Raw genomic sequence first — 27,590 nt, 5'->3', positions numbered from 1 at the left:
CCGAATGGCCTCCTCTCGTTTGTAAACTTTCTTATGTTCTTATGTTCTTATTCCTTAAACTAACAGTAGCTAACAACATAATTCCATAAATCTAACCCATTTTCACTCCCATTATCTAGGTTTAACCTAGTGTAGTACCAGTCCGGTCAAGTTTTGAAATGAAAACACGTTTTCTGTAACATGCTTCTTTCAGAACTGCACATTTGAGGAATTTTAGGCAAGTATTTTGTGAGCTACAATTATATAATATTACCAGTATATATTATATGCATAGCAATACTGGAGTTGTATTATTTTTCAGACTTATTTCAATAAAGGCACCGCAGCACACAGTGAATGTTCCCTCATGCGAGTACTGAACATACCACCTTATTTCATTACAGCGACAGATTATATATCCCATAGGCCCTTATACTCTCTAAGCAATAGATAAAGCACAATCGCCAATGCGCAGAAAGATGACTGGTCTTGACTCGGCTAAAGAGTTTATTTACATTGGACTTCACAAAAGTAGGGCACATCGTACACATAACTAATAGGGTGATTGGACAGCATTGCTACGGGGGGGGGGGGGGGGGGGGGGGGGGGGGGGGGGGGGGGGGGGGGGGGGGGGAATTAATGTGCCAACAGATGTCAACAATGGATCTACACAAGTTCATTATTGGCGATACAGAATGTTGACAAGGGGCCAGTGACACTGCCTCACATTCAGCCTGTGTCATTGTAAGACCTCTCTTACTCTTTCTTCTGATTGCGCATCTGTTATTTTACCAGCAACACTAGTACGGCTGGTGATCCTAAATAGAATCATGGATTCATCATATTGGGAACCATGTAAACTTCTAGAGGGCTTGGATGCTCCTGCTGAAAGCTGTGGAAGATTTCAAAATCACAAGCCGGTACCTTACTCATGAATCCAATAAACCTCTCTGCATGAAGTTCAATGAAGTCCTGAGCTAAAATTCAGATTCTCACTGGGTAACATAACCAATGGTGATCCAAAGAAAGCAAATGTTCCTCTCTAAAATATCACCTCTCTCTAGACCTCCCTCCCCTCCCAAACCTAGTTTTACTATCTTTAAGGCTTAAACTGTTGCAAATCATGTAAACATAAATTCTGCGTGTCATAGTCCGAGTTCTCACTGTTTATGTACAGAAATAAGTGAGTACATTACAGAAATTAATGACTTAAGGTTTGAAAGAGATACACTGTATAGTAAAATGTTAGAAGCTGAGGCTGCTTTCAAAATAGAGCGCGATTCGTCAAGGGTTTAGACACAAAGGGATAGTTATGAGGATGTTCTTCAGACTGAATTAAATAGAAATACAGTATACGTTAACTGTAGCATGGCCAGAGCATTTTCAAGCTTCCACAAAACACACATTATGTGATGTCACTATCCCACAGACCCCCTTTAAAATGCATCCAAATGGCTTTTAAAAGGTTACAATAAAAAATGAACAGGGAAATGATTATTATTAAGCACTAACCACTACATTGGCTCTTTGCTGTGCATAGCTGCAGTAGTCATAATGTTTACCTGCTGTATCTATGTAGACTATTTAATAGTCTTGAAATGCAGCTGCCAACACCCAACACTCATCAGTGAATTTAGTTAGAAACTGTCATATAGGGCAATATGATTACATTTCAACATTTTAGCAATTCAGGTCAGGATAATAGCTGACATCATAAAAAGTTATAGGAAAGTTAAAATAACGGGTGAAACGTGAAATAATTGCATACAACCATGTTGGGCTGTGCATCCTGTAGTTACCAAAAACCAGAACCTTTTGCAATATATCAAAGCAGCACACAGCAATTGTGATCAAATGCCTATGATTTAACCTCACTGTGCTGCTGTTCAGAACAGAGTCCTAACACAATATCAGCGTTATCAGTCAAACCGCTCGGCACGCCACTTTATGTAACCCTAAAATGATCGGTGCCTTAAAACCAACGCAAATGGTGTTAATTGTATACAAATCTCCTTAAACTATGGTATTGATGGTGTTATTCTGACAGTCTTGAAATCAAGTGTAGCGAATGCACTTTCTATCCTGAGCAACCTCGAGTTGCATCCCAAGCCGTGCCTGGAAATCATGACTCGATTGAAAGTACACTGTATACGGTGGTAAAAATAGCGGCGGCTCACAGTATCTCCTTGTAAATACTGTACTTGTAATACTACTAGCCATGTGACATGGGTTCGAACGCCCTCCTGTGTTACCTTACTACAAGTTTACCGATCCCTCAATACAATCCGTGCATCACAAATACATAGGGGTTCGCTAACGAAAACAATGTTACAGAAACGACAGGATTTACAAAAAAAAAAAAAAATACAACCCCCCCCCCCCCCAAAAAAAAAAAACTTAATAGTAAATTATATTAAAAGTTACCAAATTCCCAGATTTACATCCGTGCATGCTTTTAATTTATGACAGATTATATATCCATAACGGAAATAATTAGAAATGAATATACTGTTACTGAACAGTATTATACAGCCAAACCCCCTGTTGGACTTTCAACACTGCACGAATGTAATCAGGCCAGTCACACCATGTTCGTATGGTACGGTATCAAAAGTACAGTTATGAAGAAATCCCACTGCTTCACTGCTAAACAAGTTACATATGTGTTTGAATCGTGAGAAAACATTAAACGAAGATGGAAACACTCACCATACAACGAAGGTGGGATTTCACTTCTTCTGCCCATTGCAATGAGGTCGGCTGAGATTTGGTTTCTTTGTTGTTGTGATGGCATGTAATGCTGGCAGTGTGTGAAGAGCGCCTTGTTTGTTGTCAGAACTGGTATATAAGGACCCCTCTTTCTGCGTTCTGAGCCGATCAGTCTAACGTCAGCAGAGTTTACAGCATTACAAAGCGTCATCTAGGGTAGCGAGTGGGAGCTGAAACCCAGGCGACAATGAAATAGGCTGCTTAAAGGGGAAGCGGACGTTTTTGGACAGCTTCAGTATTGTGATTATGATTTCTCTTAGTGAAATTATAACTCTTCCAAACTTCTAATCTGTCAAGACCAGTGGTCATTTTGACAGCCACAGTGCATTTAAATGGCACAGTTAAGCAAATTAAGCATTTTAAAAATGTATTTCAGAATTATTTGTGATTGTTTAACACCAAAATATAGTAGCATGTTTTCTAGATAAAATAAATGCCTGATCCAGTGTTTTAGGGGTACACCGTCTCTGCTGAATTTACGAGGTTTTCTGTATAAACGTGTTTTGTATACAGTTTTGGAATAACTAAACAAACAAACAAAAAAAAAAAATTAAAAGAAAAAACAGCTTGATGGGTTACACTTGATGGGTATTTATTATTATTATTATTATTATTATTATTATTATTATTATTATTATTATTATTATTAGTGATACAATTAATCAATTGTATTAATCAAAACTTCTTTTTCAGTACTGTAGGTTTGTGGCGGAAATATTTCGAAGCTGAAAAATAATGCTTATCTTTGTGGTAAGTGGGGCTTCAGACACACTGACAGGGGATTGGACTTGGTCCCTGTCTAAGGATACAGAATGAGTTTCCTTGTCTGGAGCAAACAAATTTAACCACCTGTCACCTGCGGTATTGATAGCATATAGATGTGATGTTATCAGTGTTATCCATGTATCAAATAATGCCATTATATATATATATATATATATATATATATATATATATATATATATATATATATATATATATATATATATATATATATAATATTTTTTTTGTTGGAGTACCTTATACAAGTTTGCCATGGTATTTTTGCACTTTTACCTGCTTTCCATGGTAATACCATGTATTAACCATATTTTACCCTGGTTTACCATGTTTATTAATATGCTTAACCATACCTCAGTGTTCTTTACGTTGCTTTCCTATGCTTTATTACGATTTGCTATGCCCTTTGGTGAACTTTTATAAGGGGTAATCATCACAGGGAGTAGAGAGCTTCAAAGATAGCAAATGCCAGCAGTCAGATTCAATATATGTTGTGTTGCAGCAGCCTCTTAGAAAAGAGTGTGTCTGAATATTCTACATGTATATTTAATACTATGTCTCCTTGGGATTTACCCTTGCTGTGCTTAGATTCTATATGGAGCTAGTCTATTTTTATATATTGAACAACACAGGGTTCTAAAAAGAATAATTTGAATGAACAGACCTTATTATAATTGTAACATTTAGCAAGCAGCTTTTTTTTAAAAAAAAAAGTTTTTGTAATTTATTTATTTTTGTTTATTGTCTGGGTACCACAAATGTAAAAGGAAAGGTTACTGAAAATATTTTTTGTCCTTGTTTTAGCAGGTTTTACGTCACAATTAAAGATGATGTCTTTACAGTGTTGAAATTGAATCATTAATAAAAACATTATGTACAAACAAAAAACTATCAAATTAGGACAATAAACTATCACATATTTCAGAAGAATAGCATTTATAAATATTTTTGTATGTGTGTAAACACCATGTATTTATACTAATATATACACAATGCTGTACAGACTCCTGGTGATTATTCTGCAGTACAGAGCAGTGAAGCGTGTGATGTCTCTACAGTACAATTCACGTCATGCTCCTATCCAAGACCAAGAGGCAGCAGTACTTTAGAGAACACACTTTGTAGGCAGATCATGGAGTATTATTGATCAAAAAAAGACAGTTTCCAAAGCTTTTCCAACTGACAAAATCTGAAAAACAGATTTAATATAAGTACATTTACAGAATTCCCTAGTTTTGACAGGCACATCTGGCTGTGAATTGAAGATGTTAATTAAGCCACTGATATGTATATATGGAACTACAATAGCTGGTAGTGTATAATAAACTGCTTTGAAAACATAGTGTATTTTTTATAAAATCTATTTTGAGGTAATAGCAGGTGTAGTACTGGAATAGATCCACAATGTGTACAACTGAAGCATCTGGGAATTTGTAACATCCCTGACTGTCATTTTTGTGCAATTTGCCTTAAGGGACTGTATTTTAAAGCTTGGTAGGAGCATGTATTTTAAATTGAAAAAATAAACCCAAAGTAGGCAAAGTTTTGGTAAAAAAAAAAAACTATATATATATATATATATATATATATATATATATATATATATATATATATATATATATATATATATATTGGCCCCCTAGTGGCAATATATAAATAGGCGCTCTTTACATCGAGTTTTGGATGGCCGTTGCACAGGGTCATCATATACTGTATATGTTGTTGAAGTAATGTGGAGCTCTAAGCAAATGGTGACAGGATGATTTGCAGGATGCAGAAGCACTTTAATCAAGATGCAGTAATCGAGATGGTATTTCTTAGACAACAGATGTTTTAATCATTGCCCTGGAACATTGCCCTATGCATGCAACACCATGAATACATTTAGTGTAAAGGGAAATCAATTGGGTTGCCTTACACATAATTCATTAGATGATATAAGAATGTGGTACATTATTGACCAGCCACTCTTCCAGTTGTGTGAAGAATGTGGAATGAAAAAAAAGGATTTATATTTAGAAATGACAGCCCAGAACATTTGCTCTAATGGACAATCACAATAAGACCATACAGCAAAGGAGGGTGCCTTTACTGAGCCACACCCGTGATGTTTCCTACAGCACCTGTCTGCTGTCCTTTAATGTCTCCCATTCAAATACTGTATTAACCAGAAGCAACACTTAAAATTGTGACTAGATCCATTTTGAAAGTTAGTATAACTGCAAGCACTAAAATGCCTATTTATTTGATCCACTGAGTTAAAAGTGTACAGCTGTTTGAATCATTCCATATGTTTTACTGGCCCTGCTCTTCCATGTGCTATATAGAGCTCACGTGGGTTTTAAAGGAATCACGTGTCATCACACACATGAAGGTACCCCACAGGTTAAATAAAGCTTACTTTCTGGAGCTTTGTGATACTGGCAGGTCCCGATTGCAGGGCTGTCCTGTGATTGTTGCTGAGGTGTAGACTGGGAGGTGAGAGTTCAATCCCTGACCGAACAACAGCTGGTAATTATCTAATTAAAGTAATCTGCATAACGAAGAAAAGAATCAATCAATGCGTGACCTGTCTGAAGTGTCCTGCTTTTTAAAATTCAAGTCTACAGCCTACGTTCTACATTGCCGTTTTGAAAATACTGCATAATGCATGAATACTAGACTTGCAGTTTATTTTTCAAAGATACACATCTATAAAGGATACCAGTATATTAGAATCAATACATTGTAGGTTTTTTGTTTTGTTTTGTTTTCATGTTATTGATATATGGACCAAGCTTTTAGACTCACTGTAATTTATGCAACTTGAAAGCAATGCTCTATTTCAAAAGCTTCAAGGTTTATATAACCATTGATGGCTCAAGACATAGCAGAAGAATAAAACCTGGATTGATTTTGTTTAATACACTCCTTACCTCTACTAATGATGGAGTCCATTATGCAAAGCACATGATGGCCCATCACTGTGATGCAACGGCTTTGTGCCATTATGCTGTAATTCAGTCTAGGAGTGACACCTTGGGCATTAAACATGTCTAGAACAGACACTCTCCCATTGATAGTAACTGCCTGTTCAAACCCACCCTGTAGGAATACTATGATTTTTAACTTCTTTTTAACATTCTAAGTATTTGGTGCCATTGATAACAAACACTACACAGGTAACAATTTGTTTTTGTTATTTAATGCCTTAATAGTTTTTTCATACTCATTTTGGAATCGTACTTCAGGTGATGTAAAATCCTGGGTTTGTGTTAACAAACCCTGAACTCTAACTTGGCAGTTTATAAAGCCCAGCTTGTATGCCAGGGTAAAATATGCTTGTCATCTATTTCTTATACACCTTAATAACAACTCTAATGAGAACACAAGGGTCGTTAATTGCAAAAAATAAATAAATAAATAAATCTTTGCAAAGAAGACATAAGTATGTTGTAGCTATATTAAAGAAGTAACAAAAGTAGAACAAACTTGTGTACATATTGGCACACGATCAGCTCTTCATGGCTTAACTAAGATTCAATTAGGGTCTCCTGCACTAGGAACCAGATTGAGCTGGTAAATAACCATTCGGAATGAATCAGATATTCAGCCGGAACTTTACTGAGTCAGCAGCATTTCGGAAGAAACACAACTACAGATTTGCAATGCTGACATCACATTCAATATTGCAAATGGTAGACTTCCTAAACCCCCTGATACTGTGAGGTAAACAACAAACTAAATATAAATTGTGTTTTACAAACATCAGCAGTATATTATGTGATCCCAAACTCAATACTATGCAAGCTACTGAGGTCCTGGTGGGCAACATGATACCTCTCAGTCAGTGACACACATAGAAAATGTATCTGAACATCACTTCTCATAAGTGAATAGCGAAGCCCTTACATGTGAACATGTCTCCCTTAATATGTATGCATCAATCTCACTGCCTTTCAGGCCCTTACTTCTATTTTTACCCTACATGTAATATGTCAAATAATGTAATGTGTCCCTGATAAAAGAAATACTGATGATTAAGTTGGCCTATTTGCATATGATTATTGTGTAATGTTGACCATCATATTCAAACTCTTTTGTTGGTGGTTCAGAACATCCACTAAAATTTGGATGCATTTTGCTACAGAAAGGTCTCCTAGGAGCTACTTAGGCTGTAAAGCATCTGAAGTGAAGTTACTGCAGGCACAACTCCTCCAGCTCTTGGGTATAGTTGTAGTGTTGTAAGCTTTGCCAGCAGTATCTGAGGTGGAATTCTCAACTCAAGCCTTTGTGCATATTACATGAGACAGATTTTGGCTGCCATTTTGACATTAGACAGGTTAGCTTGTCAAGGACATGTTAATATATACCATATAAAACCAGTTCACCATTCATTAGGAACACGACATTAATGCAAGAAAAAGGAACTACAGTGTCCTCACAAAGAACTACTACAGGCTATTGATCAGAATGTAAATATCCAGTGCTTGAAATGGAAAAAAAAGTGGCAGTACTCCCAGTGCTCTCAGACTTCCTTTCCACCACTATCTGTCTCCCTGCCCAACTCTCTCTCTCTCTCTCTCTCTCTCTCTCTCTCTCTCTCTCTCTCTGTCTCCTTTTCCATCGCTATGTGTCTCCCTGTCCAGCTCTCTCTCAGACACCCTGTCCAGCTGTCTCTCTTTTCCTCTCTTGCTGTCAAGCTCATCTCATCTAATCAGTACTGCATCTAATTGCGACTTGACCTGGACCATTCAAAATAAATTCCCCATCTGTTTTGCAATACACTCTGGGACTCAAATATTTGAACTTGAGAAGTGGCAGTACTCTGTACCAGTGATTACTGCCCCATTTAAAACACTGTAAATATCCAAGACTAGTTGGACAAACACCTCACGTAATGTTAACATGCACAAAGACGAGCTCCTTACCAAAGGGAGTTCCAGAATCTGTGTCCTAGAAATACAATTGGCATATATGACACTCTTTGTAGGTAAAAGGTCATAACTGGTAATATTATTGTTTATTACAGATTGTCACTTACTGATTGCATAACTATAGCCATTACTTTTGCATGTGCAGTAAATTAAATTTTATTTACACATTTTATTTTAATTGTTTTCCCTGTCCCTTGCCATTTTTTTCTAATTCTTTTCAAATATTAGTTAATACACCAATGTAAAGTGTATGATTAAGATAACAACAATAACGTAATTCAAATTTAAAAGTTAAGTTAGATACATATTATATAGCTATATACACATTTATTTTAAAATATATATAAATAGATATGTAGCATAACATTTGCAATTATTCCCGAGCGAATGGATTCAATTTCAATGTATTTATACTGATCAGTGGTTTCAAGGACACAAAAGGGCTAAACACTTCCCATTTACTAATATTCAGGTACTGTACCTAGTGGCACTGGAGGCCTGGTCATTGCTGTTAATGGCTGGTAGCCAGAATATCCAACTTATAACTAGACTGTGAGATATATTTACTTGAGTGACTATGACTGAAGCATAACCACTTAATCACCTAATTAGTGAGACAGTTGATTGGACACTGGGTATGTTGAACTGCAAGCTTGAATAAAAGCAGTAAAGAAAATCACAGAAAAAAAAAAAAAAAACAATATGCCACGTCTGTCAAGAGAGCAGCGCCTTCGTGGAATCAGCATGATGGAGGCTGGACTAGGGCAGCTTACTATGGCTCGCCATCTTGGGTGCTCACAGCCTGCAATTTAAAACCTGGTGAGACAGTATAACCAGACACACTCTGTCAATGTCAGGCCACGAACTGGGAGACCAAGAGTCACAACACCTGCCCAAGACTGACAGATCATTTTGCAGCATCTTCGTGGTGTCAGTTGTTAATCAGCAGAATAAAAAGTCAATGCACCTGCTCTAAAACAGAGTTTGTCATTTCTACGATCATATCTAGTGAATTTTGTCCAAATATAGGCCAAGTGATAAGTTTCTTTTGATGCTCAGTATTTATACGTCATATTAAGCACATTGTGATTCGCATAGTTTATACACTTATAATTTAAAAGAACATGATTTTATTCTAGTCAGAAAATCGAAGAAAAAGTTTGCATAATATTTTAAACATGAAAACAGAAAATGTGATGCCTGTGTTTCCAGGACTGCACTAGCAAGCTCAAGTGTCAGTTTTAATCCAGAAATAGCAGCTATGTGGAAAGTATTCTTGAATGTTGTAGGTGTGAGTGTGAGGTTGGATGATGGTGTAGTACTTGATAATGAGATCATTACAAATGCCAGGCTGTAATAAGCTGTAAGAATACAGAACACAGCAAACAGAAGGAAGTGTATTATTTGAGATGTGTGGGAACATTTCTGTGTGTATATATATATATATATATATATATATATATATATATATATATATATATATATATATATATATATATATATATATAATAATATTAATACATCAAACGGTACAGGGGAAACCTTAAGTTAAATTATGTAGTAAGAAATTTGCCATGTCCCCTTTGGAATTCAATTATTATATTGTACCTAGCATTCTTTAAATGAAACTTAAGCTGAACTGTGACGGACCCTGATTTCTGCTTATGGCTGACAGCTACGCCACTGACCTTCATCGGAGCGAAGCAAACGGCACAAATACAGCGTGAGTACACATTAATAATAATAATAAATACTACTACTACTACTACTACTACTACTAATAATAATAATAATAATAATAATAATAATAATAGTAATAATGATAATAATAACCACACTCACAACTGTAGCTAGTCATGAAAATTAAAGTCTGCTTTTGCTCCTATTGTGGAGACAAAATAAAATAAATCAAACAAAGAAATAGTCTGGGTGCACCACACACTAAAAAATGACATTTAACAGTGAATGTTTATATGTGATCTGGTTTAACATGTAAATTATTCCAAAGGAATACATCTACACATATTTGTAAATACCGAGAATTAGTTTAATATACTTCTTTTTTAAAATTTTCAGTTTTAACAAAATCTCCAGTTAGTGTGTGAATGTGATTATTGTTATTGGTCAACATTATTAAAACAGAGAAGCGTCATTTTACAGAAATAAGAAACCAGTGTGTGGCGCTCTCCGTCACTTTGTCTAAACGAAAGGTGAAATAAACAGCGATAGACGCACCATCAATTGTTCTGTTATTTCTTACTATACGGCGTCTTTCTTTTTATTGTCTTTCCAACCACTGATAAAGAATAAAGAACATTATATTTTTCGACTTTAATAATTAGATTCTCTGACAGCACCTCCTTCCACTCTCTCCGAGTAATGACGTGCTGTGTACAGAAACATAGAACAAGGCTAGCGCAGACAAACCGTCAAGGCAATGCTATATTTGGAGTAAGGGGGGCTGTTTGCGTAGCAGCTACGAATATAGAATGGTAATAACAAACTTGTGTACAAACGTGAGAATCAACAGCACGGCTGTAGACTCGCATAACTGTGAAAAACTGTGAGCTTCACGGGTAAACTTGACATAACATGAAGATGTTTTTTTTGCTTTTTTTAACCAGTCCCCTCCTCAAAAAAACAGTGCTTATATTTAAGATGGCATGCTTTGTAATATATATTACAAAAGCATACATAAGTGCTACACAATTCTAATTGTACAGATATCGTTCTTAATTGTCGACTAATATAAAAACAACTGAGCGTTTGTGTGATTTGTAATTTTATAGGAAGCAGAGCTCCTGAAAAAAATAAAAATAAAATACAGGCGGAGGGCACGTGTTACATAGGCTGTTATTTTTGGTCACGTGATCTCCCTTTAAAGTTACAGTGACACAACTCTGTTTTTTAAACTCTTGGAAAAGCGTTGATTGTGAAACAAGATCGCGTTAGTCTGTGATTCTGTTTCACTGATAATGTAAAACAAAAACAAAAGGGCAGCTCCTTATTTTTTTATTCAAACCGAACACAAAAAGCGAATTCAGTATACATTTTCCTGGACTTAAAATCTTAATGACTCGTTGGAAAAATGTTATAACCTGCAAACCGCCAAAGACAAAACAATCTAATCCGAGTACATACGCTGATTCACACAATTCAATATTAAGTAACATGAAAGTAGGGGAAAAGTCATCCAGTATGTGATGTCTGAGGCACGTGACATCAGGAACTGCTGTAATTGGCTAAATCACGTGCTGCCCGAGCGGGCCAAGGGTTTAGGAGAGTCAAGGTTTTGTCTGACAACACGACCGCTGGAAACTGCAGAGATGTTGAATTTGAGCAAGGTAAATTTTAATATATTGTGCTTGCATTGTTATTTTACAATACTGAAATTTAAAGTAAAGTGTCCGGTTATGTTGTTTCTGTTTTTTGCTTTTACTTTGGATATAAGTATGTATGCCTTGTTTACTTGTGCTGCGCGTATGTTCTTGTAAACAATTTTATACAGTGTAGCAGATTCTACTGCACATATTCAGTTATCTGATTCAAATAAAAGGTTGCCAGGTTCTGTCCTTAGTTAGATACGCGTTGGCCACAATCTGCTGTACACGTATTTAAATGATCGCATTGTGTACAAGGTCAGGCGGCCACCTTTGGTTCTGGTCTGACAGTGCTGCGTTAGTCTCAATAAATCTACTTATTCTAATTGCATTTTTAATTAAAGCTTTTATTTATTTATTTATTTTGTAAATATTCCAGCGTGAAGCTTATAATCCTAAATGCAGATTTGAAAGTTTGGTTCCTGTCGGTGGCAAAGTTGCAACTTGGTTTCCTTTTAGCTGCGAAATGGGAATTGGAATGGGATTTATATTTAAAACCGGAGCTAAAGTTTGATAAATGTGACCCACTGCTTGTGTGACATGTTGCTATAAATTAGTTGTTTATATGAGTTAAATGATCACATCACCGTGTACTGTGAACTTGTAAATATTAAATTTCAAGTCATAGGATAACACTGTCACTGCCAGACAAGCATCCTAAAGAAATAAAAGTACATTGTGTGGGACTGGCTTTTCCTCTTTCAGTTTAACCAGCATTAGGATAATATGAATATCTGACACCTCACCGAGTACTGGGTTCTTCTCTTGCTACAGCTGTTCAGAGCCAGCAGGCTGACAGGGTTGAGATTGCAGAATACCAGTGCTCATGCAGCCCAGAGTCCAGCTAAGGTGCCTCAAGGTGGTTTTAATTTTGGTAAGTAAAACTTTTGCAATGGTAGATGTTTCACTTCTCTTCATATAAACGGTACCATTATGCATTTTGAATATATACAATGTATAGGTCTGATATTTATAAATTTAGTTTCTGTTAATGTCCAGAACAATTGTTTTGCAGAGCTCACCGAACAGCAGAAAGAGTTTAAAGCCACTGCCAGAAAATTTGCCCGAGAGGAGGTACTCCCAGCTGCGCCCCATTATGACAGAACTGGAGAGGTAAGTGCTGTGTTCTGCTATTCCAGATGGAGTTGCTTCTCAGAAGTCCTCTGCTCTAACACATTATAACAGAGGTGCATGGGGCTGCTGCTCAGTGTTTTAAATCCTGTTTGGTGTCTTACTCTACAACTAATGTTTAAATACTCACTTTGCTGTCAATCCTATCAATGGCTTTTGAGAAAAAAAAAAAATTGCTTTTATACAACAGAATAATTTGCTTATGGGGTGTAACTGTCAGAAGCATCTAGATATATATATAATATTCATTTTTTATATATATATATATATATATATATATATATATATATATATATATAGTATATATATATATAAAATATCTGAAGAATTTTAATAGTTTCGTCTTAAAAGTGTAAATATTGCAGAACCCTAATACTTGTAACTTTTCTGTTTTTGTAATTAACATGCCAGTAAAGTATCGCTCATTATATTTTTATTTTCTTTTAGTATCCTGTACCTCTTATCAAGAGAGCCTGGGAGTTGGGTCTGATGAATTCTCACATTCCCGAAAAATGCGGTACTGTATCTTAATTTATCATGTAATTCAGTTTGCGTTGTGCTTATTCAACAGTCTATCCCTGGGAGCTGATTTTATATATAAATAATTAAAATGTTATTTTCTCATTGCTGTAGGTGGCATCGGACTGGGCATTTTTGATGCATGCCTCATAACAGAGGAGATAGCATACGGGTGTACTGGTGTTCAAACTGCTATTGAAGCCAATTCTTTGGGAGTAAGTTGCATTCTTCCAAAGAAACATCTGTAAAGGAAATGGTACATAAGTTGCACTTGTATTTATTTTGTTGATTTTTAAAAATTTTTTTTTAAGCAAATGCCAGTCATCATTGCAGGCAGTGAACAGCAGCAAAATAAGTACCTGGGAAGAATGACGGAGGAACCTCTGATGTGTGTGAGTGTTCTGGAAACTTTTATTAATACTGCAGACAGTGTTATTCCATTTTGCTTGGGCTAGGATTCCCAATTGTTTATGATGCACACTGTTTAACTTAGTATTAAACACATTTATTTACATACGCCACAACTGCTGCTCATGCCAACATATGTGAACATAAATACAGTGGTACATCTGTAGTATATTGTGTGTCAAATGCAAAAGCTTTTACTAAAGTGTAGGTAAATAATATTAAGTAGATCACAGGCAAACTAATGTGTGTTTTGAACTCCCAATTGTTTTTCAACTCAAAGGCATACTGTGTGACAGAGCCAGGAGCTGGCTCAGATGTTGCGGGGATTAAGACCAGGGCAGAGAGAAAGGGTGACGAGTATATCATTAATGGGGAGAAGATGTGGATCACAAATGGTGGCAAAGCTAACTGGTAAGTCCTGTATGCAAATGCTTGTACTGTAATGAGGCATACTGTAATCCATGTGCCGTTTTGAATGTGTAGCTTGATGGTTGACAGCACAGAGAACGGGACCAAAAAACTCAAATGACAGAGAACAAACTTTTTCCTTTTGTATGTGTTCAGGTATTTCCTCCTGGCTCGTTCCGATTCGGATCCCAAAACCTCGGCGAACAAAGCTTTCACCGGCTTCATTGTGGATGCTGATACCCCTGGAATCCAAATTGGAAGAAAGGTAGAAAGACTGCTTACTTATAATAAATCACCACACAAAAACAAAACTATTTAATGAGGTAAATGCTGAAAGAAAAATGCTGATGCCTTTTTAAACCTGTGAGGCAGGCATGCTTGATAAACTAGAGAATGTAAAACAGATGAGAATCTGTTTTTCATTAATTCAGTCTTCATCTTTTAAAAAATACTGCATAGATAACTGTGATATTTAACCATCCTGTTTTGTGTACTGTTAGGAAATGAATATGGGCCAACGCTGCTCTGACACAAGAGGTATTACATTTGAAGATGTAAGAGTACCAAAGGAAAACGTACTTATAGGAGAAGGAGCTGGGTTTAAAATTGCCATGGGAGCCTTTGATAAAACCAGACCTCCGGTGAGTACAGCAATTTCAAAATATTTGTATAAATAGAAAGGTACAGTAATGTAATTGAAACTTTATTTCTGAATTTCATGTAAGTGTACGTAACTTAGGTCAGATATACTAAAATGAGGCTTTCTGTTCGTCTGTCTTTTTAAAATGATTGTTTCATGCAGTAATAGACAGACTCAATTACAGGTCGCAGCTGGTGCAACAGGACTGGCACAGAGAGCTTTGGATGAAGCAACAAAATATGCTTTGGAAAGGAAGACTTTTGGAAAATTCATTGCAGAAGTGAGTATTTTTGTGTTGTCCTTGATATTGTTATTATGTAAAGTGACACCTACGAAAGAAACATAACATTTTTGAACAGCTCACAATACAATATTGACAAGTCATTTGTCCACTAGCCACTGTGGCCGAACTGTAACTCTGGTTCCGTTGTTTAAGCGGGATATGATGTTAATTGATCATTCCCATACTTATAATGTAAGTAAAACTGTAAGATTAATAACCTTATGTTTGTCATTCTCTCTGAAATAGCACCAGGCAGTCTCATTCTTACTGGCAGAGATGGCTATGAAAGTCGAGCTGGCCAGAATAGCTTATCAGAGGGCTGCCTGGGAAGTGGATGAAGGGCGAAGGAACACATACTATGCCTCCATTGCTAAGGCATTCGCTGGTGACATTGCAAACCAAGTTGCCAGCGATGCTGTCCAGGTTTTTGGAGGAAATGGGTTTAACAGTGAATACCCTGTAGAGAAACTGATGAGAGATGCCAAAATTTACCAGGTAATCATATTTTAAATCATTACTACTGTGAACCTGTTTTTATAACTAGGTATAGTATTAAATGACTGGCACATAGCCTAAAAATCTGATAACACATTTTAGCACTTTATACAGCACAGTATAAAGTTTGTTGTATTTGTACAAACATCTACCATTCAAATACTGGGTTAAATATCGAAAACATAATACATTAACTTCATCAGATGACGGTTTGTGTTTATGAGGATATTAATAATAATGTATAATTGGCTGTTTGTTAATGCGTTTGTATTTTGTTAGAACAAAATCTTGAATCTGGCAAATTTGTGTACTTCAGGACATCTTGTTTTTAACAAAACAATGCTAACATTTGTTGAGTAGTTTCACTGGACACATCCAAATTAACAGAATGCTTTCTTTCAGATCTATGAAGGCACTGCTCAGATCCAGAGGTTGATTATTGCACGTGAACACATCGCAAGATACAAACAGTAATAGGAACTACCTGACCAAACTTTGTCTTCCCATTTAATGCTATGTTTTTTTTGTTTGTTTTTCTAATGTATGTAAACTACAGGACTTCATCTAAATTGTTACCTCTTTTCAAGGCTTAATCTTCCATAAAAGCATATTTCATTTTTTTTCAATTGGAAGTGAAGTGCCTATATTCACAGATCAATACTGATATAATATCTAAATGCTTTGTTTGATATATATATACATATATACATTTCAAACAGAACACTCAAATAATGTATTAGTAATTATGTTTTTCAGTTCTGTGCTGCAACTGAAAAAAAAAAAAAAAACTTGTGCATTGAAATAAATAAATATGAACAATGTTTGTGTCTGTTTTTATAGCTGCCCTGTTGGCCCTTATGTAATGGTCTAATTATGCATCCATTTGAGGATTGCTCATGTTTCTATGATCACAGCTACTGCAAACTAAATTCTAACTGTCAACACTGAGCTGAAGCTAGTTAAAAGGTAAAAAGCGAAGTCAAGCAGACAAAAACGTAAACTGATGTTTTCATCAGTGCTACATTTGTACATTTTAACAAAGATTTGAGTTTTTACATTACGTCAATGGAAACGTTTGTCGAGTTACACCAGCTTCGTAAAGAGATAACTGTTAAAAGAAAGTTGGGGAGGAGGGTCAGACGCCAATCTCCACCAAATTGAATCGTTCAATATATACATTAGCTAATTAAGACTGTTAACACTATAAATAACCTCTTCACTTACAGCTCAGTTGCGTTTCGATTTCATCGTAACCTATCTCCTTCCTTCACCTGTCTTCGCCTCGTCCAGCCGGAGTTGTCAGGTCCGCGGTTTTCCGCGGAATTGGGCTACTTCAAAAACAACCGCGGGAAATCTTAAGAAGTCGTGGGTTGATAATGTAATTAGATTGGTTGTATAACTTTCAAAGATTGAACTGTTTTCATGTTTGCAATATTGTTTGGGGTACAGGCCGAGCATTAGTATTTCAATAAAGGGATCACGCTGTAATTCGGTTGCTGGTCAGCCATGAATATTGATTTGTCCCTTCAGAGTTTCTGTACGCTGATAGTGACGTGTACATGAGCTGTACTGGGGCTTGTAGTTTTTATCTTATTTATGTGAGGTATCTTTTCTTACGAATGCTTTTTTTATGCATAGGCCTGCGTGTTAATAATAAGCTTTCTTTCAGTTAAAACAAATAATTGGGCTATTTTGCTGCTATAAACACTGCAGAAATGTGGCAACCCTGCAGGCAGCAAGCCCTCAAACCAAGTTAGGATTGATGCCAAATTAATGTGTGCATATACAACATACTTCTCTGTAAAATCGCATACCCTGCATTCTCCACAATAAATATTTGTACCAATTTTGTGATTGGAGTTTGTCATGAACTACTGAACTGTTACTATATAAACGTCAACGAGAGTTTAGCGAGGGACAGCAACTTCTTGGTAACTGACAAGTGTATTTTACTTTATTGTAGTTCAGTAAACATAATACATGTAGGGAAGGATAACCAACTCATCCAGGAAGTGATATTGCTGTTGGGGTCACACTTACAACATGTCTACATGCACTGGTAGGCATTTTATTACAATATTTATTATTGTATTAATACTGTCTATAATGCCCCTTCATTTGTCAACTGTAGGGAAGGTTTGGAAGCTGACGCCATTGTGGCTCCACAGAAATCAGCCTGGGGAGCGAAGACAAGATGGCGAACAAAATTATTCAACATCAGCAGCAGCTATTTCGTTTACTGGCTACTCAGTAACATATTCACGATGTCTTACTACAAAGTCAGACATGTAATATTTGTAACGCTCTAGAAAAGATCACGCGACCCTGCTATGAAATAGGAAACCAGAAGTTGTTCGACTTGCCCGTCCTGTTCTGACGTACAAAAAGTGCGACTTGCAGCGACAATTTAGGTGCATCATCCAAGAATGGTAGGGTGTGTTCATTTTTTGTTATAATAATAATATTAATAATAATAATAATAATAATAATGAAAACGTGGCTAGATCTAAAAACGAGTTTGCACAAGAATGTGCAGTAAGACCAGGGTACAATAACAGCTACTTCTATGTAGTATAATTTAATATTGTATAATGGATTTGTTTATGTTGCCATTGGCATTCATCAGAATAGTCGTTGAATTACGGAAAGCGATATTTTGTACATTCACTGTCATTTCATTGGCATCTGTTTTAAAATCGCTAAATAAAGAATGACGATATTTTACCGAACTCCATCACGCTAGTACATTAGTAAAGAGGTCATTGATAAGATGTTTTTGTAAACATGGTAGATGTGTACCGGTGTCTGTCACGCAGATCACGGACACTACCCTGGCAGTATGTCTGTACTCATCGATTCAAGTGCTGTTGTTTTGCAGTGTAATTTTTTCTTCTGTTTAGAAAGTGTGATTTACAACAAGAACAGTAGTGCTTTAATATACTTGAGCTCGTTATCTATCTATCTATCTATCTATCTATCTATCTATCTATCTATCTATATATATATATATATATATATATATATATATATATATATATATATAATCAATGAATTTGACTCGCCAACGATAAGTGTTAATTATTTAAAAATCCAGACTCTATTTTGTCCTGAGGAGCCATTGACTCTTTGGCCAAAAACTGCTTAAAACACAACTCGTTAAGACACTGCAGTGATAGTAAAACAGTAATGTTTGTTAGTACTTACTTGTTTGTTGTCTCATTCTGTTGAATAGGTGTTCAATGCAGCTAATGACTGCAATGAACTCCACTTTTTATATTTAAAATATTTTGTAGGGAATTTGTGACAAACCTTTAATTGTGTCCAGTTGTTATGGGGAGTAGCATGCTGCAGCTTGCATGCTCAGTGTTACTTAGCTGAGTCCTGGTCTGAGAGCATGTAACACAAGCAGCACTTATGTTTTTTACTGTACGTGTAACCATTTATTGTTTCAGAAAAAAAAAAAAAAACAAGTTTAAGTTCCTATGAGTTTGTTCTGTTATTTTGATATTAAATACACCACAGTAAAGACAGTATAATGTATTTAAACAAAGTATACAGGTTCAAATTTAAAACAGTGGTTTAAGTCTAAAAAATTGATGACGTGTACCTGTCAACTGTAGCATAGTTAATTAAGACAGACATCAACTCCATTATCCATAACCTGTCAGAACTGTGCTCCCATGCACAAAATGTTGTTCTTCTTCATAGTATTATTATTATTGTATATTTTTGTTTATGTTGTTCCAGTCGTTTTATGCAATACAAAAGCATATTCTTTGGTAGCTTTAATTTTTAAATGTGTTTTGGCTAACAAGGAGCTGGTACAATTAAACCTAAATGTCTTTTTGTTTTTACAGGGTACCCAGGTTAAAGATGTTGTTATAAAACCTGATGCGCCAGCTACACTGCTGCTGGAGAAGCATGCAGACTACATAGCAGCTTACGGATCGAAGAAGGATGATTACGTAGGTATCAACTGAATAGCTGAGATCAAGTTATCAAGTACAGTACGATATTAAAAGAACCGATATTGACACGCGTTACGTCTTCATGTATACTGTTTCCATGATTCTTTTGAACTTTAGCACTTGTGTATTTAACTATTTGTTGGCGAAATTTGTCCACAGATTTTTCAAATGTAAACTTTACATCAATTAAATATGTTTCAGTATTTTAAGTGCTTCACTTATTTACTGTAATGATGTGTGTTGTGTGTAATATTCACAGGGCATTGGCAAAAGAGCTCGTTGTTTGCATTTTTGTATGGATGCATGAGTTACTGTAACTGTGAACTGAGTTTCTTCATATAGCGATATTTCCTAACACTAGTGTTTCTGTCTCCACCAGGAATATACCATGTCAGAATATTTGCGAATGAGTGGCATCTATTGGGGTTTAACAGTCATGGATCTCATGGGGCAACTCCATCGAATGGATAAGGAAGAAATCACAGAATTCATCAAGGCTTGCCAGCATGACTGTGGTGGGATAAGTGCTAGCATAGGGCACGATCCTCACTTGCTTTATACTCTTAGTGCTGTGCAGGTAAAACATTTTCCAAATGTATTCCTTTCTCTCAGGAAGCATCTGACATAGTAGTCATTGGATAATAACATCAAAGAACATAAAGACATAACTTATTTTAATAATAGATTAAACACTTAATTTTTTTCACTAATTAACATTTTAAGATGTATAATATTAACGCACATCCAGTGTTTCTATACTGATAAATATCACTGCAGTGCAGTTAGGTTAAAATGTAAGATTTTTTGTTTGTAAAGCATTAAATAAACTATTTATATGACATAAGGGAACTTTCTTTTAGTAATCTTGCCATTAGTTTTTTAACTATTTATTCCTGGGTTGTTGTTTTTTTTCCCCTTCAGATTCTTAGCTTATATGACAGTCTCAGTGCTATAGATGTAGATAAAGTTGTTGAATATGTGAAGGGACTGCAACAAGAAGATGGATCCTTTGCTGGGGACAAATGGGGTGAGGTTTACATTTCAAGTATATGTGATTATTAAAATTGTGTTATGTTCTGCTAACCGGGTAGATGAGACATGGATGTGTTGATATACCGCAGAAACTTTTTTGCAATCCCCATATACATTTGAACTAACACACTTTTGTTTCTTACAGGTGAAATAGACACAAGGTTCTCTTTCTGTGCAGTAGCAACACTTGCTTTACTGGTAAGGTACCTTAGTTCTCCACAAAACTTTTAATGAAAAAAATTGAATGAAAATGCATATGGAATGGCATGGTGGGGTAAATGAGAGCCATATCCTGTAACAGGCTCCACAGTATGAAGAGCCCCCTTATAACGAGGGAGCACTGTTGTTCTTGATTTTTTTTTTGTTGTTTTTCCTGTAGTATCCATTGTTATTTTGTATTGAAGCTATACAGAATACAGTAATGATTCATCTGTTTTTTTCAGGGAAAACTGGATGCTATTAATGTTGACAAAGCTGTAGAGTTTGTCTTGTCCTGTATGAACTTTGATGGAGGGTTTGGCTGCAGACCAGGCTCTGAATCTCATGCAGGGCAGGTGTGTATTGTATAGTGTTTTTTTTTTTTTTCTTCTTTTTCTTCTCAGATTTAATAATGTAGATATTTCCAAAAAAAATGTTTCCGTGAATTAATTTATAGCAAAATGATTGTGGATGCTTTTTTTAAAGGATCAGTGCAGTAGTACTGTTTGTAGGAGGTGAATTCATTAAGCATGTTATTAATGTTACAGAAAGACACGGGTAGAGTCATGTCTGCGTGAAGATTTAAGTGGATAACTACGATGGTCCTTTTTTTCAGATTTACTGCTGTACAGGATTTTTATCTATAACAGGCCAGCTGCACCAAATAAAAGCAGACTTGCTGGGCTGGTGGCTGTGTGAAAGACAGCTACCATCTGGAGGGCTGAATGGGCGGCCAGAGAAGGTATCTAGATAATTGGTATTCTATTTTAGAAAAGCCAGTTTGAAGACCCATTAATGCAAAATCAATTCTGTGAGTCTGGCAAGCGGTTGTCAAATCTGGCTTTGATTGAGCACAGAAAATGTCTTTACCATTTTATATACAAAATAGTAGTTCAATAAGAGGTGCAATATGGAGGCATCCAAATGTGAAAATAATCTACAGTGCTTCTTCATTAATAATAAAAATGAGAAAAAAAATAATCTCTTTAGCTTTGTAAAAGTGTAATCCTTTGTATTGCTGAAGTACAAATGCTGATTTGTAATGATAGTGGTATTACCTTTTTTCATTTGAACGTGAATTGAAAAACACATTCTTTTTAGCATTTTCATAAGTAATGTCTGACCTTTCCAGAGGGAATCAAACCTTCTTCTTCTTCTTATATTGCAGTTACCAGATGTTTGTTATTCATGGTGGGTGCTTGCTTCATTGAAAATTATTGGAAGAATCCACTGGATTGACAAAAACAAACTAAGCAGATTTATCTTGGCCTGCCAGGATGAGGAGACTGGGGGGTTTGCTGACAGGCCTGGAGATATGGTAAGTACTCTACTGAAACAAATGAGTTCTCTCCAATAGCAAACATGCTTAAGTGAGGTTCTGTATACTTTGTGAATGCTAAAAAAACAATTGTACTACTTTAAGAGGAGCAGCGATGGGCTGGTACAGTTGCAGTGCTGGTCATGGTGAATTCCAACTGCACTGGCTATTTCTCCATCAGTTTTTCAGTTTCTCTCTCCTGTATATGAAAGGAAGGGGAAACTCTGGAACTGAAATGATATTTGCATCTCAGAGGATCTTATGTGATTGTCTAAATGGTATACTCCAAAATATTGACACATGGAAGTTATTTGACTGATACGGTGATTGCAAAGACGTTCATTCTCGCTACATTCCCAATTAAGTTCTATATGCACATTCACTTTTTTTTTTTTTTTTAATATAAGTGATCTTCAAAAAACAGTATCAGCAGTTTTTTGTTTAGTTTTTATTGGCAATTGCGGCAATGATCTTAAAAGGAAAGCTGAATAGTCGTTTTCTACACACCCCTACCAAAATACATGTTAATTTACCAAGCAACAGTCTGTACCCTTGGATATCTGTTTACAGAATGCACTGTACTGCACATTTCTTAGGGAAGCTTACTACAGTATATTTATTTTTGTTCATGCTAGGTGGATCCTTTTCATACCCTGTTTGGAATTGCCGGGCTATCGTTGATGGGAGAGGAACAGATCAAAGAAGTGAACCCAGTGTTTTGTATGCCAGAGGAAGTCCTCAAGAGAATCGGTGTGCATCCTGAGGTTTTAAGCTAGGACAGTGCTCAGATTGTTACTGTTACCTTTCATACCGTGAACTGAATTTTGGATCCAATTAGGTAACAAACAACATTGCATGCCTCTATACGGGGCCACTCAAAACCACAGCTCTGTTAACCAATCTAATAAACCAATAAATCTAATTTTATTTATTATTCAGTGTAGGAAACTTAATTGGTCATCCTAAGTTCACCTTTCTATAAAGATACATAGTGCTGAAAGTGTTAAAGTTCAGTGCTGTGAACAAATCACTTTATGGTATTCTGACACATTATAAAAATAGTATATAGCTTTTAAATTATTTAGCTGTATTTATCAACTTATCAAATTAAAAGGAGCAGATTTAAGATCAAAGTTCTATTTTCATAGTTCTAATTATATGCTCTATATTTGCATTCTGAAACTTGAATACACCCTGTGTACACTGTATCATGAGGGCATGTCTTCACTGTATGTTGTTGACCTCTGATGATAGAAAAACTGGTCCTTTTGTTTTATGTTTTAAAAACCCCAGTGTGATTCCTATGTTCACGATTCAGCTGAATTCAAGCAATGAAATGAATAGAGTATAACCCTTCTGTATCTTTCAAGAATTTCAAACTGTAGCAGCCTTCGAAAGAGTGATAGCCAAACCTTGCAACCAGTTTTATGATCTTATTACAAGAAGAGGGAGCAATGTTGTAATAAAAGTTAAGAACATTGAGCCTTGGTTATCCCTCAACTCATTAGCTTTGAATCTAACCATTATAGAATCCTAGTGGAAATGTATCATTTTGTTGTGTTTTGTCTCGATTGTGTCTTTTCTTTTTTGTGTTGTAACTTGCCACCATGTGCCCCAGGAACTATCACTACACCCTGTTTTAATCTGTGGAATAAATGAATAATAATAAATCCCCTACACATTGTTGTTGAGGAAATCTTTTAAAAGCAAGGCTACAAGGAATACAGTGGCACAGGCTAGTTGGCAGCCACCACTGAATGAGTTTGCTACAGTAGCTCAATATCAGTTCCAGCACTGCTGTTTGATTAACTGTAACCACTTAAGAGTCAGATAGTGTTTTTATGGAAAGGAAACTTGAATCTTCCTTTCTTGATACAGTATACTGGTTAAAGTAGCTTCAGATTGTAAAGGGGTTATAAAGCACCTCATCTATATACATTGTTTTGTTTGTTTTCTAGCAAAAGGGAAAGGTTTTTATTTACAATAAGTCATTTCACCATTGCTTTGAAAATACGTTGTGGATTAGCCAGACTGATTTGTCAGTAACGTCTGATTAATTAAGAAATAGATATCATTCCAGTGGACATAAAATATACCAATTGTTTTTCCATAAGTCTTGCTTATCACCCTGAACATGTCTCGTGTTGAGTGCCTTGCCAACATTAACGGGTTTAAATTATTAATTAAAGTTATATTTAATTGTAAATATATATTATATATATATATATATATATATATATATATATATATATATATATATTATATATATGTTTATGATGTCACTTGTAATGACCAACTTTTAAAAGTAGGCCTACACAAATTCCTGTGTTGTTCCTGCTTTACGGAAGAACCTATACAGTGTATATGGATTTGTATGGCAGTACCTGGTCAATCGGAAATGTAACATTTCCAGAAATTAACCACAGTATTCTATATGAAAGTAGTTTTTTTTTTTTTTTTTATTTTTATGAACAGCAGATGTCACCATTTCTCTACCCAAATGATAGCATCTGTTTCTATAAAACGTCTCATCTTTAAAAAATAATGGTTTCCAGTTTATGGTGCTTAAAACATTAACAGAGATTTTTGGCTTTGCTTACTTTTCTGAAGTTCCTGTTGAACAGTTGTGCCTGTAGTGGAAATTGTAATATATATATCTTTTGTTTTTTTTTTTTTGGTTTTTTTTTATATATATATATATTATATATATATATATATATATATATATATATATATATATATATATATATATATATATATTTTTTTTTTTTTTTTTTTTTTTTTTTTTTTTTTTTTTAAAGAATATATTATGAATCCAAGTAGATTAATATTGGCCTTATTGCAGAATATTCATGGCTGTAAAAATCTCATTACACATAGCTATTAATTATACACGACAAATTCCAGAATGGATTATGTTTGCTTGTCTGCTTCAGTGGTCATTTGGCTGTTATTTCACCTTTAACTTGCAGGATGATTTTTCAAAGGCTTAAAACGATAGCTCACAGTTTGGATAGTTGCTGAACTGAACTGAACTGACTGGTTGTCAAGATAATATGTACTGTTGTCTGGTGTATAGTGCTGTATGGTATGCTAGATGTCAATTACAATTTGATGTGTTGTAACTGATCATTGCTTTGTCCCATGCCATTTGTTACTTGTATGTGTGTGAAGAAACTGTAGCACTACTCATACAAAATACAAAAATAGCTCAAAACGCTACAGTTTATTGCAGAAAGGTTAAGTAGCTAGTCTAAATCATGCTTGATACTTGTATAACTGCATGGCTATCATGCTTAAATTCAAAGGTAGAGGACTCTTGGCCCAGAATAGATTTTGACTCCAGGTATGAACAGTACACTTCCACAAACTGTTGTTGTTGTGTAGAATTAGGTGTGCTACTGCTTGGGGGTTAGATGCAGTTGTGTAATGTTAATTATTGTGTCCCTTGTCAAGGATCACCTGCCACAATCTGTTACCAAGCCTGTGGCAAAATAGAATAGGACTAATCCCAGGTACTCTTACTGTAAACTTATGGAAATGGGTCTTACTTTCTAATGGAAAGCAACTTTACAGCAGAAAGACACTTCAATGAATACTACAAACATGTTTTAATTTTCCCATGAAAAAGATAATGGTGGCATGTAGTAGACAGCAAAAACAAGTAGACAGTTTGTGTTCGAATCAACTTTGCTCAAAAGTAAAATGAGTCTGGAGAAAGAGTTGGATGGGCACAGAGACACATGCCCTAAAGTGATCCTGGCAAGTTAAATACATACTTTCATGAGCTGTGAGTAGCTAGCGTTGATACTGATAAATTAAGGGAAAATAATCCACCTCAAGTGCTGCCAAAACAGTGGATTTTTTCAAAGAGAAGAATTGTCCTCACTTAAATAATTCAGTACTTTGTTTCTATTCTTAAGGGAATTGGTTTGTGCAGTAGCAGCCTGGCTGGAATATGTTGGATTGCTCAGAACTCAGTTTACGCTCCATAGTCTCTCAATGTTAGTTTCCAAGGGAATAAGCAGGCAGCTGCGGCAGGTTCTGCACTAGAGTGCAATTTGAAACTTGCTAAGCAACACAGATCCCTTTTGCTTTAAGAAATAATAAAAAATAAAAATAAATAGACTTCAATGCTTCAAACTACAACTAATGTTTGTTTGCATTAACAGTTTTTGGGTTTTTTCTTTTGTTTTTATTTTTAGTAATATTTTACTGGAGCCAAAGCTTAAGATTGCAATGTATAATGCTAAGTAAACATACAGTGGCATGGTAATTTTGAGAATAATTAAGCAATTCGGAAACTGCTACCTTCATGATTACACACCAAAAAGGTAATATTTCTGTATCTCAAAATGTTTAAATATTAAAGCACACATTTTTATTTCCTTTAGCAAGCTTCAAATGTATTAGCACCTCTAACAACGGCCTGTGTTTGTGTATGCAGCAGATACACTGTGTTTGTTCTAGTGTTAAACAGCGAAATATAATCTGACACCTACAAAAGCCTGCGGGTTACCCTTATTGAGAGAGGAAGCATATTGCATTACAAATTAAACACATTGTTTTGTGTCAGCACAATTGTGTGAGTGACATTATGGAATGGATATCGTTTTTAAACTTGTCAAGTTTATTTATAATGCAGCTGCATCTGCTTAATTGAAGGGAAATGTTTGGAGTGCTGCTTGCCATCAGCAGATGGAACTTAAACACTTCACACTGTAAACAATGCTGATCACAGTGAATGAAGTGAATATGGTTTCAACTCATGTATCAAGCATTATTCAGGTAATGTAGATAAGCTAAACAATGAACAATGTCATTATTTGCTTTTCAGTGATTATCCATCAGTTCACAAGTCTGTAATTCAGTTAAATTCTGATAAACTAATTGATGTGTCTTTGCACTGCTGGTTATAATTAACTGCAATGATAACCCACGTGACTGTACCCCAGCAAGCATTACCATTAACAACCTCATTGCTCATCTATAACTACACACACAGTCATTGCTGTTAGGTTGCGGCAGAGTCCCACTGGGTGTTGTTAGTGCTTTTACCCCAGAGCTAGTCTTCGTTGTTTACATTGGGTTGGTCTCTTGAGTGGAATGTAAACGTCAATGCACTTTATTGTATTACATTTGTTTTTAGAAGAACAACTATCAAATAGGATGTTGGACATTAGAACAGTATGATACAAGAGATGCTTATTTTATAAAATGATGCTGCGGCAATACTGGAAGGAATGGTGCATGATTTACTATTGAAAGGGTTATAGCATTGCCTCACAATATGCTAACACATCAAGGACACTGGCTTCTAGGTTTTTAGTAGTGTCATCACCAACATATCGAGCCCTGTCCTCTAA

The 27,590-nt window shown here is 35.5% G+C and overlaps 3 protein-coding genes across 6 annotated transcripts in view; 2 read left to right on the top strand and 1 right to left on the bottom strand.

Annotated features, from left to right (window-relative positions):
- LOC121326751 (choline transporter-like protein 5) overlaps positions 1–2,917 on the bottom strand; it is a 64,685-nt gene extending 61,768 nt beyond the window's left edge. For all 4 annotated transcript variants that reach the window (XM_041270205.1, XM_041270207.1, XM_041270206.1 and 1 more), the window contains exon 1: positions 2,689–2,917. In XM_041270205.1, the coding sequence (XP_041126139.1) occupies positions 2,689–2,899 (211 nt within the window). In that variant the 5' untranslated portion in view covers positions 2,900–2,917. The remainder of the gene's footprint in view (positions 1–2,688) is intronic.
- Positions 2,918–11,632: 8,715 nt separating this feature from the next.
- On the top strand, positions 11,633–16,529 carry acadm (acyl-CoA dehydrogenase medium chain). Its single transcript, XM_041271400.1, has 12 exons — positions 11,633–11,788; positions 12,599–12,698; positions 12,840–12,937; positions 13,403–13,472; positions 13,589–13,689; positions 13,786–13,866; positions 14,163–14,293; positions 14,447–14,555; positions 14,791–14,931; positions 15,115–15,210; positions 15,460–15,708; positions 16,111–16,529. Exons 1-12 carry the CDS (start codon positions 11,648–11,650, stop codon positions 16,180–16,182), a joined length of 1,389 nt encoding a protein of 462 aa, XP_041127334.1. The 5' UTR covers positions 11,633–11,647; the 3' UTR covers positions 16,183–16,529.
- A 1,367-nt stretch (positions 16,530–17,896) lies between these two features.
- On the top strand, positions 17,897–23,901 carry rabggtb (Rab geranylgeranyltransferase subunit beta). Its single transcript, XM_041271455.1, has 9 exons — positions 17,897–18,137; positions 19,566–19,673; positions 20,056–20,253; positions 20,598–20,703; positions 20,854–20,906; positions 21,152–21,262; positions 21,523–21,648; positions 22,075–22,224; positions 22,860–23,901. The coding sequence occupies exons 1-9, from the start codon at positions 18,135–18,137 to the stop codon at positions 22,998–23,000; spliced, it is 996 nt and encodes a 331-aa protein (XP_041127389.1). The 5' UTR covers positions 17,897–18,134; the 3' UTR covers positions 23,001–23,901.
- Positions 23,902–27,590: the final 3,689 nt, after the last annotated feature.

This window comes from Polyodon spathula, chromosome 14 (assembly GCF_017654505.1).
Source record: "Polyodon spathula isolate WHYD16114869_AA chromosome 14, ASM1765450v1, whole genome shotgun sequence".
NCBI lineage: Eukaryota > Metazoa > Chordata > Actinopteri > Acipenseriformes > Polyodontidae > Polyodon > Polyodon spathula.
This window is presented reverse-complemented; position numbering and strand designations above follow the sequence as displayed.

Excerpts from the sequence above, each read along its gene's own strand:
- acadm (XM_041271400.1), top strand. The coding sequence starts at position 11,648 with ATGTCTGAGGCACGTGACATCAGGAACTGCTGTAATTGGCTAAATCAC. Across the intron at positions 12,699-12,839 it reads TCAAGGTGGTTTTAATTTTG|AGCTCACCGAACAGCAGAAA; the intron begins GTAAGTAAAACT and ends ATTGTTTTGCAG. Across the intron at positions 14,932-15,114 it reads TTGATAAAACCAGACCTCCG|GTCGCAGCTGGTGCAACAGG; the intron begins GTGAGTACAGCA and ends ACTCAATTACAG.
- rabggtb (XM_041271455.1), top strand. Across the intron at positions 20,254-20,597 it reads ATACTCTTAGTGCTGTGCAG|ATTCTTAGCTTATATGACAG; the intron begins GTAAAACATTTT and ends TTTCCCCTTCAG. Across the intron at positions 21,263-21,522 it reads CTGAATCTCATGCAGGGCAG|ATTTACTGCTGTACAGGATT; the intron begins GTGTGTATTGTA and ends CCTTTTTTTCAG.